The sequence below is a fragment of the Harpia harpyja genome, chromosome 5 (assembly GCF_026419915.1).
Source record: "Harpia harpyja isolate bHarHar1 chromosome 5, bHarHar1 primary haplotype, whole genome shotgun sequence".
In the NCBI taxonomy this organism is placed as follows: domain Eukaryota; kingdom Metazoa; phylum Chordata; class Aves; order Accipitriformes; family Accipitridae; genus Harpia; species Harpia harpyja.
The window spans coordinates 50,048,192-50,068,192 of record NC_068944.1 but is presented as its reverse complement, the minus strand read 5'-3'; the positions used below and the strand labels follow the sequence as shown (position 1 = coordinate 50,068,192).

Genomic DNA, 20,001 nt, shown 5'->3' with positions numbered 1-20,001 from the left:
AAGAAATTTCTTGTCAGTTGCTGAATCACTGCCTCCCTATCTTCTCCAATTTCTAATCTCATTAAAAAGAATGGGTTTTCATCTGCCTTGCTTGTACTTTTTAACTTTTTCTAATGTTGAGAACTTTTAAAATTAATTATTTGCCATATTACGTCCTTTGCTTTGGAGTCATAATTCAACAACTTTTCTGTATCTCCTATAATATTTGCAGTGAGTCCTGGGAGATACAGATTTTTAATATAGACGGTTTTGAATCAAGTAATTAGTTCATATGTAACAACAATGGTGTGTGTATATGGATTTCAAGGAAATGGAAACAAATTAGCAAATCCATTTTCACCCAAATAAGCAGTTTTGCAACGGACAGTTTCACACTACATAAAAGTATGGCATGGGAAATGGTTGTTTAAAAGGCAAGTTGAGAATGGGATGTGTGTATCTTCAAACTAGCCTAACTTTGAAGAATGTGATGTTGATTTGCGTGTCAAAAAACAGGGAAGGTGCTGGTTTAGAAAGGCTGACACACACAGCAAGATCTCACTGGTCATGTAAAATGTACGAAGTAGCTGAAAAGACAGAGCCAGCTACTCTGCAAAGCTGTTCTGCCTTGTTAGACAGTTTTGTAGCATGGTATTTGTTGAGTGCCACAACTGTCTGTTGCTGCTTGTGTCTTTTCTTCCTGGTCACAGGCCCACTTGCATTTTCCAGTATTAAATCACTTGCAGAATGTAAAATGAAGAATGTAAATTGCAGAATGTAAATATTACAAAGTGAATCCATTTTCTACCTCATACTCTTAAGAGGCCAGAAACCTGAAACTTGTGAAATAGAGCACTCTTCATAACTAAAATGCAATTTTAAATCCCTTTGAAGATGTGCAGAAAAACAATGGTAGGGAACATGGATTTCAATATTGCTCAGCATATATGGCATTAACAGTATTAACGCTTTATTATCTATAGGCTTTCCCATCAGTGCATTGCTAAGGTTTGTGGTCAAAAAAAAAAGTCTGCATACTGTCCTACCAAAATGTTATATTTTGTATTTCCAAAACACCTATTAAATATGTCATGCCATGCCCTGATACAATGCTTTAAAACATACTTCAGAAAACACTGACTCCAAGTTTTTGAGGTACTCATTAGTAAAAACATTTATATGGCAAAGATCTTTTAATTGTCTTACCAGAAGGCATTAGGGTAAGGAAAGAAAAAGGACAAATGGAGAAGAGAGGTAGTTATACAGAAGAGTAAGACGGGAGCTGAAAAATACAAAAAAAAAGATGGGCTGTTTGTGCAAACCACTGCATTTTATTTGAATGTAGCAATGTTGTTTTGATCTGAGATCTTGGTATGGTCACCATCTGAGCGATAAGGCACCAGTTAACTGGATAATGTCAAACTAAACTTCTACACAGCAAGTATATGTGCCTGGTTGGACTCTCTTCTCAAACTCATTAGTTTTGGAATAGAGCTAGCAAAAGTTACTACATCTTACCTACCCATTGCGGTAGATTCAACATGTGCCTAGAGAAATATAATACATACTGTAGCAAAGGCTTTCAAAACCTTTACTCTGACCTCAGGAGTCCAGCTGCATGGATTCAAACTTGTGCACAAGACCCAGCATGGTCAATATTGTAATATAACTAGATCGCATCAGCTATCTGCTGTTCTCAAAAGCTTACAATCCTAAACAGAGCTGTCCTGGAAGAACACCAACATTTAAAGAGAGAAGTGGCATTCATTTGTCAACATCCTAAAGACGAAGAGTACCTGTAGGTAAATTGCTCAATGGCATGGAGAGGCAAAGGAGGGCATACAATGGCACCTCAAGAAACAGCAAAGGAATGCATAATACAGAAGCAACCACAGAGATGTTATCTCCCATTAACTTAGTTTATAGACCTAACTTAGTTAGATCTTACAAAATTTTCATAAAACAATGCACTCAGTTACTATGCACTGCAAACTGCACTGAATTCTAGCTGTAGCAGATAAACTCATTATGTACCAGACTCCCTGTGTTTAGGCAAGTCCTGTACTTTTCCTGCTTATTTATCCCTTGCCTGTATAAATATTTGAATGGAGAGCTAAATCCAGGAGATCTTCCTTTTGATCCTCATGCACTGAACAGAGGATATACAATGAGATCATTATTGTATTAAACAGAAAGCTGCTTGGTGCTTAAGTAGTTCATCATTGATGTTCTTCAAAGAACTGGCCATAAGCATAAGAACTGGGATTAGGAATGATATAACTCCTGCTGTAGCCAGTAAATCATACTATTTAGCGGATCTACTGCAGACTTCCTAGCACAGCTCTTGTAAAACAGTTCATTTCTGACCTCAGACATTTCTTGGCTTTGGTTCACAAGTTTAGAGCCTATCTTGAACAGAGTTTGGCAAACACATTAATTTGTACCCTCTAGCCTCATTAATATAGCTTCAAATTTCTGTAAATATTCACAGCCAGTTAAAGAAGAGGATTATAAAGTCCTCAGGGAATGATAATTTAGAAATTACCCTGTGTCAAATATTCTAGGAAAGATATTTATTTGACCTTGGACAAATGTGAGGGACAGGTAACTGCCAGCTCTTTTTTTCACAGAATCAATACAGGTGGGGAACTACTTAGTGGAAGCTTAACATAAACAATGTTGATCCAAAAAAGCAGTGGGTTCCATATTAAAAGGAAGGAAAAATGTAAGTTGTTTTAAAAGAATCTGTTGACTTTTATAGGGTCATTCGAACAACTGGATACTTGCTGTTTATCTTGCACATTAATGCATGCCTGTATTATTGGGCTTCAGACTATGAAGGACTTGGCAGCACTAGATGGGTGTACGATGGCAAAGGAAACATGTAAGTTCTTTTCTCTTGAAAGAGATTTTTGTTGATTTTGCTCCTTCCTGCATCCCCCTCCTTCTCCCATGCTTTTGCTTGCAAGCCATGCCCTTACTTTACAAGTGCTTGGATAGAAAACTTTCAGCACCATGGCTGCTGATTAGCAGCTTTCATTACTAACACATATTAGGAGGGCAGGTGCAGTGAATAATCAGTTTACTGCTTTTATAGGTTGATGAGTCAGTGCTAAGCACTAACTTAATTAAACATTTAGAAAGCAACAAGGGTCATAAATTAAACTTACTGATTGCATATGCACATGGGAACTGTTAGAAAGATTGCAGAACAATCCCTCAGAGGAATCAGAGGCATAGATTTTTTTCTGCCACACAGCATTGTGTCATTAAAATGCAACATTTTAGTCCCTCTAAACACCATGGTGATTGGTCTGAAAAAAATTCCACCCACATTCTCTGATCTTTTGAGAAGGTCATGCTTAAACATGTGGCAGAGTGTCTCTAGTGGGAAGGACTAGATATTGGCACACTTTTCCGTAAACTCCTTGTGACAGCACTAAGCTGGGTGCCAAGTAACGGACATTCATTAAGATGATGGAGATGAAGCAAGAGAAAATAGCAAAGTCATAATATATTTTGTGTGTAGTTATATAAAAACATATCTTGTAGGTTCAGATGTATAAATGTTCATTTCTTTCAAAGGCCATAATATAGTTAAAGTCACAGAAGCTCAATTTGTTCATTAATTACATTCTTCGCAAAACAGCATATAATATATTACTGCTGTCATAAATCACCCTTTAAACAACATTTCATGTTTCTCTTGGAGACATGCTTCTCTTGCTTGTAATTTTTTCAGACTTCATGAGTTTGGTGTGAAGTCACTATCTTGAAGGGTAAGAAAATAGCCTTTGAGAGTAAAACACACTTTGTGTAAAGCAGCATTGATTTTTTATAATTAGGGTTCTCTTTCAAAAAAATGACATGGCTGGTTTCCACACACCGCTAAAATACACAGCTTGAGTACTGCAGTCAGACACGTGCAAGCAAGTCATAGAGCTCAGTGTGACCAATTATTTAAGTGAAATTATACACAGGTATTTATTTGCAGGATCAAGGCTTCCAGAAATCTGACAAGAAAAATGCAGAAAGAATTTCCATTATAACTATTTTTGTTAATGTCATTCTTGGGAAAACTTGCCTCATAATTAAAAAATAAGGTAACTAAGACTGAGCAACTTGAACACTCTGAAAGTAGAGAGCTTACTCAGTCTTCAATCTTTTAATTCTTCTTCAGAACAGCCTAGAGAACAGGCAAGAAAGTCGTCTTGTTTTTCACGGACAAGAATATTTTACATTTCACTCAGGGAAACAATTGGTAGAAATTATTTGCTAGCTTGATCACAGAAAATGCGGTTGTGCCCAGAGGCAATGGTCAGGTTTTTTAATATTTTGTGATACCTTTTCCACAAGGAGACAAAACCACTTCTCAAATGATGTCACACTGAAATTAAATGAGATTTAGGGCAGAATTTTTTTATAAACAATTATAATAAAATGTTAATTCAAGGTCTACATTAAACTGAGAAGCTGAAATAAAATGCATATTAGAATATATCCATGTAAGCTTCATTAAGCCGTTTATCTACCTCATCTTGACATTGGTTGGTGAATGTATGACTTTATTCTTTTGCCTGTATCTAACTCATACTGGATCATATGGTCCCATGTACATGGAACCCCAAAGAGTATCCCATGCTGAGCTGCATTTCATGAAGTATAGCTTAGTATCCCACTAACAGCAAATGCCTTCTGTACGGGATTCTGCCTTAGAGAATCAGGCATGACATATTATCTGATTGTCAAATATTTGGGGATTTTTAAGAGAGAGGCATTGTGTGAACATTAGTTATTATTGGAGATGCCATGTGAACTTAAACATATCAGACAAGATACTTCTAGGTATATTCATTTCTTTGGAAAGCAGGAATTAAGAACAATCCGGGAAAAATCTGGCAGAAAAAGTGACCAGAACTGCAGTATATATTATAGCACAGTAGTGCAGATGTAATTTCCTTTCACATGGCAGTCAGAGTTGCCAATATTTGAAGCAAAATATGCCATTGGTCTCACACAGAAAGGGAACACATTCAGAAAGAAGATAAGACAAACATAGCTTCTTAGCTAATTAAAAAAAAATGACAGTAAGCAGTTTGACAAATAGATCAAAATTCTAGTGGTCTCAGATTACACTGACCCAAAGCAAATGATCTGGCACTGATTTAGTGGCATGAATGTTTTATGTAGAATCCCTGCTGTGTCCATAAAGTGTTGCTAGTTATGGCCAAAACCAGTTCTTAAAAATGTCAGCACTTCTAGGATCTTTTTTTTTTTTTCCTTTCCAGGCTAAAAGAATACACAGACAACAGTTTCCCTTATCAATTTGATTATATATATGTTCCTGAGCAGACATACTAACTGCTGATCTTCAATTTTTAATGAACAGCTGTACACAGCACTCGAACCACAAGCAAAATTATCAAAGTAGCTCTTTTTGCAAATTTCTGCTAGCTGTATTCTTTTCCACATCATGTCCAGACTCCGAAGTGTTAGTGCCAGTCCAGGAAGATTTGAGGTCTTTTGCATGGCAGCCTTCAATCAAAATGCCTTTGACCTGAAGTGCAAAAGGCAGTCAACTTTACCCCTCTGCAACACACCCAAATTAGCCACACAAGATGTTCCCAGCATTAAAACTGCACTCATGAGTTTGTATTAGGCAGACAGACCTCAGTGTCCCCTAATGCAGAAGGATAGCATCCCTGATGCAACACCATAGTGTAGAGCCTATGTAACCATGGCAGCAGGATATTGAAAAGGTCTTTTTATTATAGCTAAGTGAACAATTTGAACTGTATGTGTATATTTACAATCTAATTTAACTACTAAGTAAGAGATCAGTCTCCCTAATTCCTCAGGAAAATGGACAAATCCTCTAGAAAGGGATTCAAGGCAGGAATGTAGTGTTGTCCTGAATTGTCCCATGGAAGTATCTGTCTCTTTCATCACTGCCCATAAGGGAAACTAAAACTCGGGAGCTGAAATTCCCATGCAAACCCCTCAGGTCAGCATTAAATTTAGACAAAACAAATCATTCGACTTTGCTCATGGTGTATTTCTTCTGCTGCTTGCAAGTCATCCACAAGTAGTCTGCAAAATTCACTGGCATATTTATTAATCAAGACATCTATTTGCATCCTGATTATGTTTCTCTGTAGCTTGCTGCCTTCCTGCTCTGGGCACAGACTTAGCAGATATCTGGAAGTCCCAGAAAATGGTCATTGTACATGTGTAGAACAACTCTACTTCTTTGGTATGCATTGCCCAACACCCAGTAAGACTGGCATATCTTAAAAGGTGTCTCGTGGGTATCAGCTATACATTGCACTTGCAATAGGTCTGAAGTGTCATACTCGCAGTGCTTGCTATACAAAGGCAGTTATCTGCCTCCAGACAATCTGTGAATGCACAGCCCAACTTATAAGTATGTCAGACCTAATGCTTTCAGACCTGCTACTTGCAGCTGTACTTTTTAGATAAAAGCTTTGTAGTTTACACCATTCTGCCTAAGATCATCATACCCACAGCCACCCGATGAATAAGTCACTCAAGAAAAAGAGGTACTAAGAAGAAGGTCATTAGAGTACCAGTTTATAAAGGCCACTTCTTTACTCTGCTTAAACCCATCCTGGCTGTAATCTGAGAGGAGTCAAACGTGATAGCCCTGAAATAATGCTTCCCTGGGCTGAAATGAATGTGTGAATACCATCTTAAAATCTGATAGCCACATGCACAAAGATTTGATTTACCTGTATTAACCAAAACCATGTAAGAATTTTAGCGTATTCTGAAATGGAATTTTATGACAAAGATATTTCTATTGACATAATATTACAAGTTATCTTATTTGCAGTGTTTCTGAATGTTTTCATACCTAGGACTTATTTTAGGGAAAAATCTAGTAGTTTGATTGCCTGAAGGATAAACATACATTCTATGTTGTGCGGAGGGAAAATCCTTTTCTTGTCTCATGTTATTTGCTTCAACAGTAATTTTATAGCAGGCTAGTAAGCTGTATGGTGAGCAATGATTGTTTCCAGACACTAGCTAGTAGGAAGCAGAGCTGCTAATACTGTTGAAATAGGAGTCTGTTTTTTCTGGCTTTCCTTAAACAAAATTTACAATCTCATTTCTCCCCTTCTTAGGGAAAAAAGCTGCTTTATATTTCAACTGTGTAACTTTCATTTCAGATTAAAATAAAAACAATAAAATGTGTAAATGGAGAAAATATAAAAACTGTGCCTAAGAGATAGTGAATATCATGTGACTTTGCCAGTAGAAAGTTTCTTTTGGGGAAAAATTGCAGAAGAATATACTGTATTAACAACTTCTTCAGAAAGGGGTGGGCAGATGTGAAAAAGATATCTCACATTTTGCATATACAACACTGCAAAGAAGAATGTGACCCCTAAATTTCTTTGGGGAGCTCCTTTCATTCTTTATAGACATTCCCAGAATGAAGATTATATTGCCTATCATGGTGGACTTAGCAAGCTTGGCATCCAAGGCCATTGGGGGTGAGGGAGTTGGTTAATTACTTTTGTTTCCTGTAGTAACTAGCACAGAGTAATGTTAATTTCTTTTATATTAATAAATTATACATGTTTCAAGCACTACAGCATTCTCAGTTATGGCAAAGGAATATGATATCAATATGCTTTATATGATAATTCCCCTCAGACAAGCTAGAGACATCATTTTATGCTTAAATCTGCAGTTCTTTCAAAACAGATCTGAGGCTTTTTCTTACTACTTATTTATGCTACAGAAGTCTAAGAGAAAGCTGCCACTTATGCATACTTTGCTGGAAGCATGCTGTCGTGGTTTAACCCCAGCCAGCAACTAAACACCACGCAGCCGCTCACTCACTCCCCCCCACCCAGTGGGATGGGGGAGAAAATCGGGAAAAGAAGCAAAACTCGTGGGTTGAGATAAGAACGGTTTAATAGAACAGAAAAAGAAGAAACTAATAATGATAATGATAACACTAATAAAATGACAACAGCAATAATGAAAGGATTGGAATGTACAAATGATGCGCAGTGCAATTGCTCACCACCCGCTGACCGACACCCCGCCAGTCCCCGAGCGGCGAAACCCTGCCCCCACTTCCCCGTTCCTATACTGGATGGGACATCACATGGTATGGAATACCCTGTTGGCCAGTTTGGGTCAGGTGCCCTGGCTGTGTCCTGTGCCAACTTCTTGTGCCCCTCCAGCTTTCTCACTGGCTGGGCATGAGAAGCTGAAAAATCTTTGACATTAGTCTAAACACTACTGAGCAACAACTGAAAACATCAGTGTTATCAACATTCTTCGCATACTGAACTCAAAACATAGCACTGTACCAGCTACTAGGAAGACAGTTAACTCTATCCCAGCTGAAACCAGGACACATGCATAGGTGATGACTTTTTTTTGAACCCAAGTGAAAATATTATAGTGGTCTAATCCAGCTGTTCATTTTGCACCCCTAACAAGGAAAAATTATATGATGGCAGATCTCTGAATGAAAACAGCCAGTTCTGGCTGTTAAAATCTAAAACTAGGAAACTATGATAAAAGTGATAATTGTTACTGCATTTCATTAATCTACAACCAAGAAAAAAGTGACTTTGTAATGAAAAGCAAAAATCAATTGCTTTGTAAAGCCTGACATTTCAGGTGAAAGACTCGGAAACACTTTCGAGTGATTTAAATAAAACCCCTCATTGGAATTGATTGTTATTGTGAGTTTATTTTCTCATATTTACACAAACTGACCCTCCAATTGTATTGTTACATGGACCATTTATTAATAGGAGTGGAGTTCGTACCTTAATAAGAGAGGAGTTTAAAAGTGGAGGCCACCAAATTAACATGTACACCTGAAGTCTGCAAGCAGATCAGGTGGCCTCAGATTCGGGGTAGGCATGAGAAGATGCATGCAAAACTGTCTATTTCAAAACAAGCATCTCCAAAAATATTTCTTGTGTGTGTTTTTTTCTTAATTTCAAACTCAATGAAATTCAACAAATAGAAGGAATCTTCATTGTTTCAGAAGCAATAGTCATAGATGAAATAATAGAAAATCTCATTGCACAATTAAGGAAAATGAACTTCCATTCCTAATCATTAGTGAAGATGAAGTCTGATTGTACAGAGACTTAGGAAGTCAAATTCTAATTAATAGGAGACTTTTAAAAATATTCCTAAACCAATTACTTGTTGGCCCAGAAAAGAAGGAAATGATGGCACATTCACAGCAATGATTTGAGCTAATTAATCCCCACTGCACAGTAGGGGGAATACTGCAGTACTAGTGGTGCCATGTTCTAGAAACATAAATCTTAGATAAACATGAATCTTAGATAAACAGATTCTTAAAACAGAATCTTAGCTATGCCAAGGCACTTTACATATATATATGTATACTAAAAAAAAAGAGAGTTAGTGTGACTATCCTCACAAAATAATAATAAAAAAAAAATCTGTCCAGGTCCTTTGCTGTTTCATAAACTTGTGTTATCATACTAATAGAAATACACTGCTTGAATGCAACAGGCTCTGTCATGGACAAGGCTGTACAAAGAGTGCTGTAGGAACAGAACAAAATAATCTTTGTCCAAAGAGCTCACACTTCAGGTATGAGAAGTGACAGACAGCAGATGGATACAGTGAAGGAGTCAATATGAGCCGTACATTGAAGCAGAGTCTTAGTGACTGCCCATTGCTCACTGCTATATTTGGTTTCTACACCAAGAGAGTTCTGAGAAAAGTCTTGAAGGGTGCTAACAAGGTGGTTTTGTAGCCATTGAGGGACAGCTCTTCCCAGGCATGAGGGAAAGTAGTGAAGAAGGCAAGAATGTGTTTGTTGAGGTGACAGAAGGGGTAGTGGAGGCCAGCCACTAGAAGTTAATGCAGGAGTCAACCCTGCAGTGCTGAATAAGTGAATTGGTTTGGAGAAGCTGGATTAACACACAGCTTGTGGAAACATGTAACTTCTGTTTGACATAACCCAGGAGGCAGAGCCAATGAAGGGTGCTTAAGAAGCAGAGTGGGAGGAAGACCTAACGTGGTTAAAGGACTAGGAAAATGAACGGACACGAGAAGAACAACACTGCATTTGTTGTACCCACCAAAAGGCTTCACACTGGTGTTATCAAGTGAAGCCATGGAAGAGACCTTCAGATGTGTGTGCATCTAGTGTGCTACAGATAAACTCTGGGAAGTCTCTAACATTTTTACACTGCTTTTAACATCATGGCACCTTCACTGGTAGCATTCTAACACAGTAATGTCCACCTTGGCAATTTGTTACAGAAGTCTTCTGTAATGCTGCATAGTTATTGGAGAACAGTAAGTAACTGCTGCATTCCCCATGTATTCTTATTTTGCTGTCAGTGAGAACATTCAGCTGAATATGATTTACACAACTGTATCTTTAGTAAAATCATAATCCTTCATAAAAAGTGCTGAAGGTCTTTTGGACTGAAAAGCATCACTAAAAGGCCCAACTCAGGTAGGTATATGCTTAACTTCAAACACATAAGTACCTACAGTCAGTAACAAAAATGCTGTCTGTATCCACAGGTATCTGAGGTGTTACTACTGGGCAGTTCGTACTTTAATCACCATCGGTGGCCTTCCAGAACCACAAACTCTGTTTGAAATAGTTTTTCAACTGCTGAATTTTTTCTTGGGTGTCTTTGTCTTCTCCAGCTTAATTGGTCAGGTACATAAAAAAATCAATAACTAGATACATTCGAATTACTGTAATGTAGTGGTAGTGATAATATATTCAATCTAATAGAGTTCTGTTCTAGGAAAAAGTTTAGCCTCCATCTGAATGTCCTTCTATTTAACTGTCATCTGTACTTATTCTTCTGACAAATACATGTGTTTAATCAGTTCCCAGTCTTGTAGCCCTTTTGCACACAAGCTGATTTAAAGCCAAGACTCTGCAGGACATGGATGATTCTTGAAACTATGTATAATTCCTTTTTTCTTCCTCACAGCCAAGGAGACAGTTCCTTGACATTCACATTATACTGTTAAATCTGATAGAAAAAATATAATTATAGGTATGTATTAACACGTACAAATTATTGAATGTCATGCTCGATACTACTGCCAATAGAATACTGTTAATGGAAATCCTATGACTTTTGTCAAACTAGAATTCTGCTCTCTTCCATAAATTACAATATATTTGCTAACCTGAAAATTAACTGTTTTCTGTTTCTTTTGGTTCTTATTTGGCAGGAGGGAAAAAAAAAAGCCCATAGCACAGCAAATCACAGCAAATCAGTTATATTTCCAAATGAATAAAACTGAACTATTTCTGGCTTATAACTACTAAACTTGGGCTTTAGATCCATAGGTTTTAAAATACCTTCCCTACAGAAAAACAAATGCATGGTTTTAAAATACCTTGCCTACAGAAAAATAAATGCCATGGTTCCTATGTGATACTGTGTTTTATCGGATTCCTGTAGAAATCATTCCAGACTTTTTGATTTGTACATGTCTGTTATTGGAAGAATTATTATGAAAAAATAAAGATGAAAACTGAAATGTAATTTTTGTTTTGAATACAGGATTCAAAAAGTCCAATCAAACAGTTAAAAACTGCATATGTCCCTTGCCATTTAGAAGTGCAAGAAGAGATTACCATCATGAAACAGACTCTTGCCTGTAGGATTTAAAATTCATCCACAAACAAGAATTGCCAAAAATAAAACAAAGTAGTGCATATAAGATATTTCTTCTGGAAAACTATTGAATTCATGTGTATTGGATTAAACTTCAGAGTTTGGATATTTATAATTTTTTCCTAAATTGATATAACTGTCAATGAAAGCACCATTCCCCAAGAAGATTCTGCAGATTAGGTTTTGTAACTAGTACACTTATTTGCAGACTCAGTCCTTAAATCTTAACACATGAACATATTCACTGCATTTTTTTATAATTCCTGTTTACAAAGAGCCCTTAAAATTACCAAGTTATTCCTGGTTTAGCACACTTGCCTAAAAATTGTTATTCCTATTGCAATCAATTGTATCTCTGTAATAAAGAGCAGAATTCAGCCCACCGGCACACTAATCCTTGGCTACTGCAATATGAATCCATCCTACTAAAAAAATGTCTATATAGTTATGTTTTGAAGAAGGAATATCTATGACCATTAACTTATGCACTTTCTAAAAACTAAATTACATTTGTGTTGGAATGTTAAATAATGTTCCTGCACTAAAAACTTCAAGGTCACCTTTCAGCTCAAAATGCATTTTTAGGATTGATCTAGATTCTCTTAGCTACTTAAACAGCGGCAGGTTCTTAATTGTAGTGGTGCCAGCTGATGTTGTTAGAGAAATTTAGCCCAGTTTGCTTCACTTCTGACTTGCATTGCACACCAAATGCAGAGTAGCTTTATTATGGATTTTTAAGAAAAGCATTATCTACATTTTTCATCCATGTCCAGAAATTTGAGACAGAAGAATAAGTTAAAACGCACAAATGATCCCTTTAAAATAATAAATATAGACTTTCCAACACAATTAGATTAAATCTGTAACACTTCTGAAAAAGCAGATGAAGGACCTATTCAAAACATGCAGCTGAATGTATAATTAATCAGTGATTTTGCAAACAAGTATTTCATTCTTTTTATATGTTGGTGGCAAGATATTCAAATCAAGCTATTTTTGTTGAAATGTGTAGTAACAACAACTGATGTTTGCAGATGAGAGATGTAATTGGAGCAGCCACAGCAGGACAGAACTACTACCGTTCCTGTATGGACAACACTGTCTCCTATATGAACACTTATTCTATTCCAAGAGTGGTCCAAAATCGTGTTCGAACCTGGTATGAATACACATGGGACTCTCAGGGAATGCTGGGTAAGACTTTCTAATTCCAGTTACGTAGCAACTTCAAGTGAGAGTGGTTGTATAGATACATATACAAGGTGAAATTCACGTTTCTCCTTTTCTGAATTGCATGCGAGAAGTGAGAAGAGAGTATTCAACTTACTTTAGAAAAGAAAAAAAATCCAAAGCAATATGGTGCTTACTACTTCACAAATTCTATTCATTTATATAATGTTTTGGTTATACCTTTAGACAAGATATGCAACTTAAAAGACAATATCTTAGTAAAAGCATATTACCAGATTTCTCATTTGAACTCATAAATGCTAGAATAGCTGCATTAAGTTATTTTTCTGTACAATGCTCATTTATATGGACATTCTTTCATTCTTCCTTTATATTTTCTAACTAACAGAGTTTGCTTTTATTTTTCTTTTACAGATGAATCAGAATTACTGGAGCAGATGCCAACCAAAATGCAATTAGCCATTGCAATTGATGTGAACTTTGCCATTGTCAATAAAGTTGACTTATTCAAAGTAAGTAGTTTTACAGGAGAATGCAGAAATGCGTGGTATTCCTGAGACAGAAACCTTGTTTTGTCCATCTTGCAACACTTAAGAACATGTTTGTTAATATGCAAGGCAAAATAGGTCTAAGAAATATCTCAGTTAATGGAGACATGTCAGGACAAAGCCAAGTGCCTGCCTTTCAATTTTCTGTGTCAAAAAAACTATAAAAAACCAAATGAGATTAAAACACAGTCCTGTTATGTCGACATACTAAAGCTGATGTTATGGTCAGACTGTAAGTGATTTCAGAGTATAACGAATCTCAAGAGTAAGACATAGAAGAATGTAATTTTTAACACAGTCCACCTTGCTGTATACCACCTAGGTCTGCCTGAGAGATCACGAATGCTATGTGTTCTGGCAACACAACTTTGATGTAATGAATGCTACTTTTTAGTAACTTTTTGTGCAAAGGAGCTTTCTCTTTATTATCATGATAGATTTCCAGAGATACAATTTAAATGTGGTACTTACTTAAGATTGTAGTCTTAGTACTTAAGGAGTAGTCTTGACATACAGTAACCTTAACACTAATTTGTTTGCTAGGATAATTGCAAGAAATCACATGATATCTCAGTATAAACATAGCTGCACAGTTTCTGCCACATTTGCTGAAGACGTGGAATTCATAGATTCATAGGAACATTTGACATGATCTGTTTTTTTCTCCCCGGATCAGTAAAATACATTCACATAAAAGACCCATAAATTTCTGAACATAACACTAACTGAGCTTCCACAGCAAATTTAGATGTACAGAAGCTTACTTTGTAAAAAATTAAGAGATGTTCAACTCAAAGGGAACTTTGTAAGAAGTATTTGAAATGACAATTCTTTCAGTCTTTTCTCTGCTCTAAAAGCTGATCCTTATGATGTTTTGAGTTTGCATTCCACTTATGAATCCCTGGATCATTCATGTATTTTTGGGTTTTGCTGCCCAATGTAAGCACTGATAGTCACTTGTGCTACTGAATTAATAGAGCAATCAATTCTAACTATTTTAACAGGGGTGCGATACCCAGATGATATATGACATGCTGCTAAGGTTGAAATCCATTGTGTATTTACCTGGTGACTTTGTCTGCAAAAAGGTGAGCATTGTTGTCTCAAATAATAATTATAGCATGTATTTTAGAAAAAGACTTCAGATATTGGTCAACAGTGTCCTTTTTAAATAAAATTAATCCTGAGTGAATTAGATGATAGCATAAAAGTAATTAAGGTACTCTGTGCAATAATAACAAATGTGCTCTCAAATTTCAACCTAGAACAAGACAATATGGATTTTATTACTTACATTATCAAACATAAGATTATAGTAATATGGGAAAGTATTTAATGTAAATAAGGCTTATCTAATGATACTTCAAGAAGTTTTAATATTTAAAATGGAGCAAGCTTAATTTTTTTTATACATATATACATACAAACCTAGCCTACAGATCTCAATCTATGATGCTGTGCATGTGCTTCATTTGTGCATTCAGAAACTCTTAAGTGGAATTATCCAAGAATGTAGAAAATACACTGCATCCCATACTGCTCCTTAGAGCAGGATCTGATCTTGCTCTGCCTTCACTCACAGCTCTGAGCTGTCTCCATACTTCCAGCTGAATGCTGTCACACTGTCCCTTTGCAAAGATGTCTATTTTCTCTTACCATTTTGGCTCAAACATGGCCTTACAGTAAAACAGGTAGATAGCTCAACTTCTGACCAAGTGAGCTGAAGTCTGTTTTCAGAAGGCATGTAAACATACTTATAGGCAGTGTAGGATGTAATTAAAGCATGGGGCGGATGAAGCTCCTAAGGCCCTGCTCCCTCCAAAAGTAAAGCATAGGATCCTCTTCCTGAATGCTGAGTAGTCGCACTGACTTTACAGTGTAGGAAGTTAAACATTTGTGAATGCACCGAAGGATCAGGCATGTCCTTTAAAAGACCAATCCCAGAATTACTGTTGGCTAGAAAGGGTAGAAGAGTAGTTTGGTGTGTTTGCTTGTACAATGCACAGCATGAAGGATCTTAGACCACGGCTGGAACTCTGCCACAACAGAGAAATAAATGACAGTAACAGATTCAAAGCATTGATACCGCAGTCAGATGCAAAGCAGTTCTCAACAAGGATGGATTATGGGAAATTGAGTTATCAGTTTATTCCAGCTTGATTCAGAGCTAAAAGGCCTCTCATTTTTATAGATCTACTATGTGGCCAACAACCATAGTAATCCTATTAATGCTGTAACACGTAGTAGGGAATAAAACCCTGTTGGAACTACCTCCTCCTTGGATGTATGTTGACCTCATTGTACTTTACCGAGGAGGCCTGCATGCAGGCTTGGAAGAGCAAGTGAAGGGATAGGAAGTGTAAGCCCCACGTTTTCAGTCCTGGCTTTGTTGCTGTTGCCTTTTCACTTTTAAAATGAAATTGCTGCTTTGCCTCAGTTACTCCAGCTGCACGAGTGGAAAAATAGTTATTTGCCTGCCTTACTTAGATGTTGTGAGGACTTTTATGATCATGTTCGTGAAGTCCATTATATTGCTCCAGTCTGCCTGCTTTTTATTATATATATTGATGTCACACCTTTGAATCCCTAGCAGATCATGTGGAGGATAATAAATAAATGAATAATCTCTTAAACCATCCAGTGATTACATAAAAGTTGATGAAATTTTGAATGATTGTTTATTCTTATTTTCCTTTTAAGTTAGGTAAATGATGATTAGAAGTAATTTAGACCATAAAGCATGGGCTTTTTTGCACTTCTCTGTTATTAAATACATTTCTGCAGTACTTTAGTTTCCACCAGAACAGCTGATGGAAATGACTGCTACAATCCTGATTATTATCTACTCTTCTTTTTCCAAGCTGGCCTAGATGGTCTTACTCCTGTTCAAATATTGTCCCAAATCACAATTGGAACTGCCAAAGTCAGTCCCTGTGCTTGTGCTCAGTGCTAGGAAAAGTAGCTCAAACATTTATTTCTCTGTAATACTAGTAAACCTGTTTATGAGAAAGTGGAAAGATATTTAAAGAAGAGTCTGTCAGATTATTCTAACAAAAAAACACTGTGCTGCTAAAACATGGGATCTTTATGTGTTTGTGTGCCCAGGGAGAGATTGGCAGAGAGATGTACATCATCAAACAGGGTGAAGTTCAAGTCCTTGGTGGCCCTGATGGTACAAAAGTCCTGGTTACCCTAAGAGCAGGAGCTGTATTTGGGGAGATCAGGTAGGTCCTTCGCTATTTTTACACTTTCTTTAGAACTGGTCAAATAATCAATGGTTGTTTAACTTCTCTGTGGTAAGCACGACAGCTACCATGGGGAGGCTAGAACGTGGGTAGGATCAACCAAGAGGACACTGAGCAAGGAGGTGCAGGTAAGTGAAGGAAATTCTAAGTGAAGCATCAGAGGCTAATCTGGCAAGATCTGAGACCAGTGTTTTGGTCAATGTACACAGGAATATACAGACAAATTTCTCCTTCAGCATTTAAAAGATTTAATACATCTTCCTGTTCTGAGGTCTGCAATACAGCAGGACCAAATGCATTTTATTGCCTGTATAGTGAGACTAGGTGCCCTTACACAGCAGATGGTAAAAATGATAATTAATTTCCAACAAAAGAGTTAAAAAGTCTAAAATAGCAAATAAAACTAGTTCATTTAGGAGCTGAAGTAGGGATCAAGTTGCCAAAAATCAGGCATCCCCATTTGAAAATGTATTTGTTTAAGAGCATACAAAACAAGAAAAAGGCTGACAGACCAGACTTTTGGTTCTGAGTTTTTAGGTCTGGAGAAGAAAATTTTTCTCTTGTGGCTACAAATGTTTTCTATATTCTCCATGTGGTTGCTATGCAAAATCTATTAACTCTTACATGCTATGGTCCCCAATTAGCCAACCAAGTGCTAGATTTTAGGCACTACATCCCCTGCTGAGGTTGGCCTGAGGAAAAGTAATAAAATATATGTGCTGCTGCATGTGATAAACTGGATCCCTGATTTCTTCCAGCTGCCTTTCTGTTACTGTTAATCCTCTTGCTGGTAGCTTTAATCTGCCTTTTGAAAAGTGGTAATCAGCTCTGTGCCAGGTTTACATTTATCTTCTACTTGTGTCTCCCTTTGTAGTAGGGGAAACATTCCCGTTTATCCAGTGACGTGCGTCCAGAACTTGCTTAGACCTCAAGTGGAAAAAAACTGATATATCTCATAGATACAGAACTTTTTCATTGAGTGGGGAAGTGAAATTATATCAGCTCTTTGAGAGAAGGTTATTTGAAAGGTATTTCTCTGTGTGACAATATAATACCTGAGCAAAGCCTCAAAACAAAATGCTTTATTGTAAGTTATGTGGAAAGGCTGAGAATATACTGGTTTTCAGTAAGGGCTGAATAATGAAAAGATAAAAGAACAAGCTACAGCAGCCCAGATATATAACACGCACATAGTTTTCAATTATTTATTAGTCTTGTATTTGGAGCAAGGACTTTATTTTTTAAACTGAGAAATGATAATGACTGGTTTTAAAACAAGGAAGGGATTTTCAAACTTTTGATCTAATACAGGTGAGCACGTGTTTCCATGTGAGAACTACACAACGGCCTTTAAAGATTTGTTTCCCAATACGTGTTACTCTTTACATAATTGCCAATATGGCCAATAAAACCCTCAGCAATGCTATAACCCTACACTTCTAGTCTGGTTTTATTCATCATTGACCTACTGTGGCAGCATACCCATTCAGACACATGTAATTTGCATATAAATGTCAGGCAGTAGATAAACTCGAGGAGAAAAGACACAGCAACTGGCACACATCTCCAAAATTGAAGAAAAGCAAAGACATGAAGCACTAAGTGTATCAGTAGAGATTTATCCTCTTCCTTGTGGCAAAGTGTTAGAAAATAATGAGTTTGTATAGCACCTTCCTATGTAAGTTTTGTCAAGGTCTTCTGAATACTGTATAGCAGAAGCAAATGAAAAAAATATTTTTTAATGGATGAAATACTGCTTCATTTAGCACATCCAAATTTTCCCCTCAGTATTCATAGCGTAGTTATCACCTGATATCAGACTGATTTCCTTCTGACTTCTGATTCAAGATTTGTTTAGAGAAATAGGTCAGCTTTATTCAGAGTGGTTTAACTACATGATTTATAAGACATTTGCTATTTAATCTCACTCCGTTCAAAATGCATGTAAATGATGCCTAAAAAGTCTCTGAGGGCAAAGGAGTTCAGAAAACAAAAAATGTTTATTTCAAAAAATTTCCCTGAATTATACTAGAAGGCCAATGCAAGACTAATGTTCAAGCAAGTCCTTTGCCAATTTCATCCTTGAAAATTATTACAGAAACAGATGAACTAATAGGAGTTGCCTTCCAATTAACATCTTAGCCTCATTACTACTTTTCTATATAGATAATATCAGTTTGGGGAAGGAAAATAATCTTAGAATCAGAGGCAAACAGATTGCTGCCTTAATGAGAGCCTGTCTGCACAGACAACTGAGAAAGAGAGAAATTCAGCTATAACACAACACTGCATTAGCCCAGACAAATTTACACTTTAAGCCAGCTGTCCTCATTCATCCATTTACTGATATTTCACTAGAACTATTTCCTATCAGAAAATGATAATTCTGGAAAAATTAAAACATTTCTCCATTATATGTAAATTTTTGACAGGAAGATCTCTGAATTCAGCCTTTCAGCTGTTTGGTAACTTTAACTTTTATTAAAAAAATCAAAACTACAGACACTATTTAGCTTTGTGAAAGATTACACTTTCCACTCTGGCCCAGGATTTCCCACAAAGTGGCAGCTGCTTCTTTTCAATGAGCTCTGCCCTTTGGTGTTTAACATCCTGGTCAGAAGCAAGACCCAGACCTATTTCCCTTTCCTGACTTACCAGTTCTCTCCATATGCACATAGGTGCTGAGCTGAGCTGCCACAACCTTGCACGTTCAGCTGATACTCACGCCATTCCCTGGATCAATCTGCTAATTTCAATGAGCGGCAGCTTCCTACAGAGATCAGCTTTTAAAAGAAGTAATAGATAAGCTGAGTCATCACTTACTTTGACAACTTTATACCTCAAAATTAAATTTTCTAGCATAAGAATTCAAAAGTTATCATCTCATACTAATATTACAGCATTTCAGGCTAACAACTGAAGTAAAAAATGTAAGGTAAAAAAATGCACATGTCTCTATTAATATAGATATTACATTATCAAGAACCATTGCAAGGCACATGTAGTTATTTTTAAAGATATGGTCTATCATGTAACTCCTAGAACACTAGCCAAAACAGATTCAGTGATGAAGTCCATAATGCCGTCCTTAGTCAAAGATGATTCTGTTTGAGCAAGGGCTGCCTTACTTGTAAAATTCACCTCACATCATCACAATAATGAAAAAGCTGATCTCTTCAGTCCTAGTCTGCCTCGATAAAATGAGCTTTCTGTTAGGAAAGCCTGAAAATGATTGTTCAATGACTTGTTGAGAAGTGATTCATCAGAACTTAAAGCTGTTTGCAATTTTCTTTAGCTGCTTTTCTTATTGTGCAAATAGATTTATTCTATCTGAGGAATTGTACA

General features: G+C 36.7%; 1 protein-coding gene across 1 annotated transcript in view; it reads left to right on the top strand.

Moving 5' to 3' along the window:
* CNGB3 (cyclic nucleotide gated channel subunit beta 3) overlaps nt 1-20,001 on the top strand; it is a 69,802-nt gene that overhangs the window by 43,807 nt on the left and 5,994 nt on the right. Inside the window, exons 10-15 of the mRNA XM_052786738.1 lie at nt 2,741-2,863; nt 10,552-10,693; nt 12,707-12,866; nt 13,278-13,375; nt 14,416-14,499; nt 16,517-16,635. Coding sequence (XP_052642698.1) covers nt 2,741-2,863; nt 10,552-10,693; nt 12,707-12,866; nt 13,278-13,375; nt 14,416-14,499; nt 16,517-16,635 — 726 coding nt within the window. The remainder of the gene's footprint in view (nt 1-2,740; nt 2,864-10,551; nt 10,694-12,706; nt 12,867-13,277; nt 13,376-14,415; nt 14,500-16,516; nt 16,636-20,001) is intronic.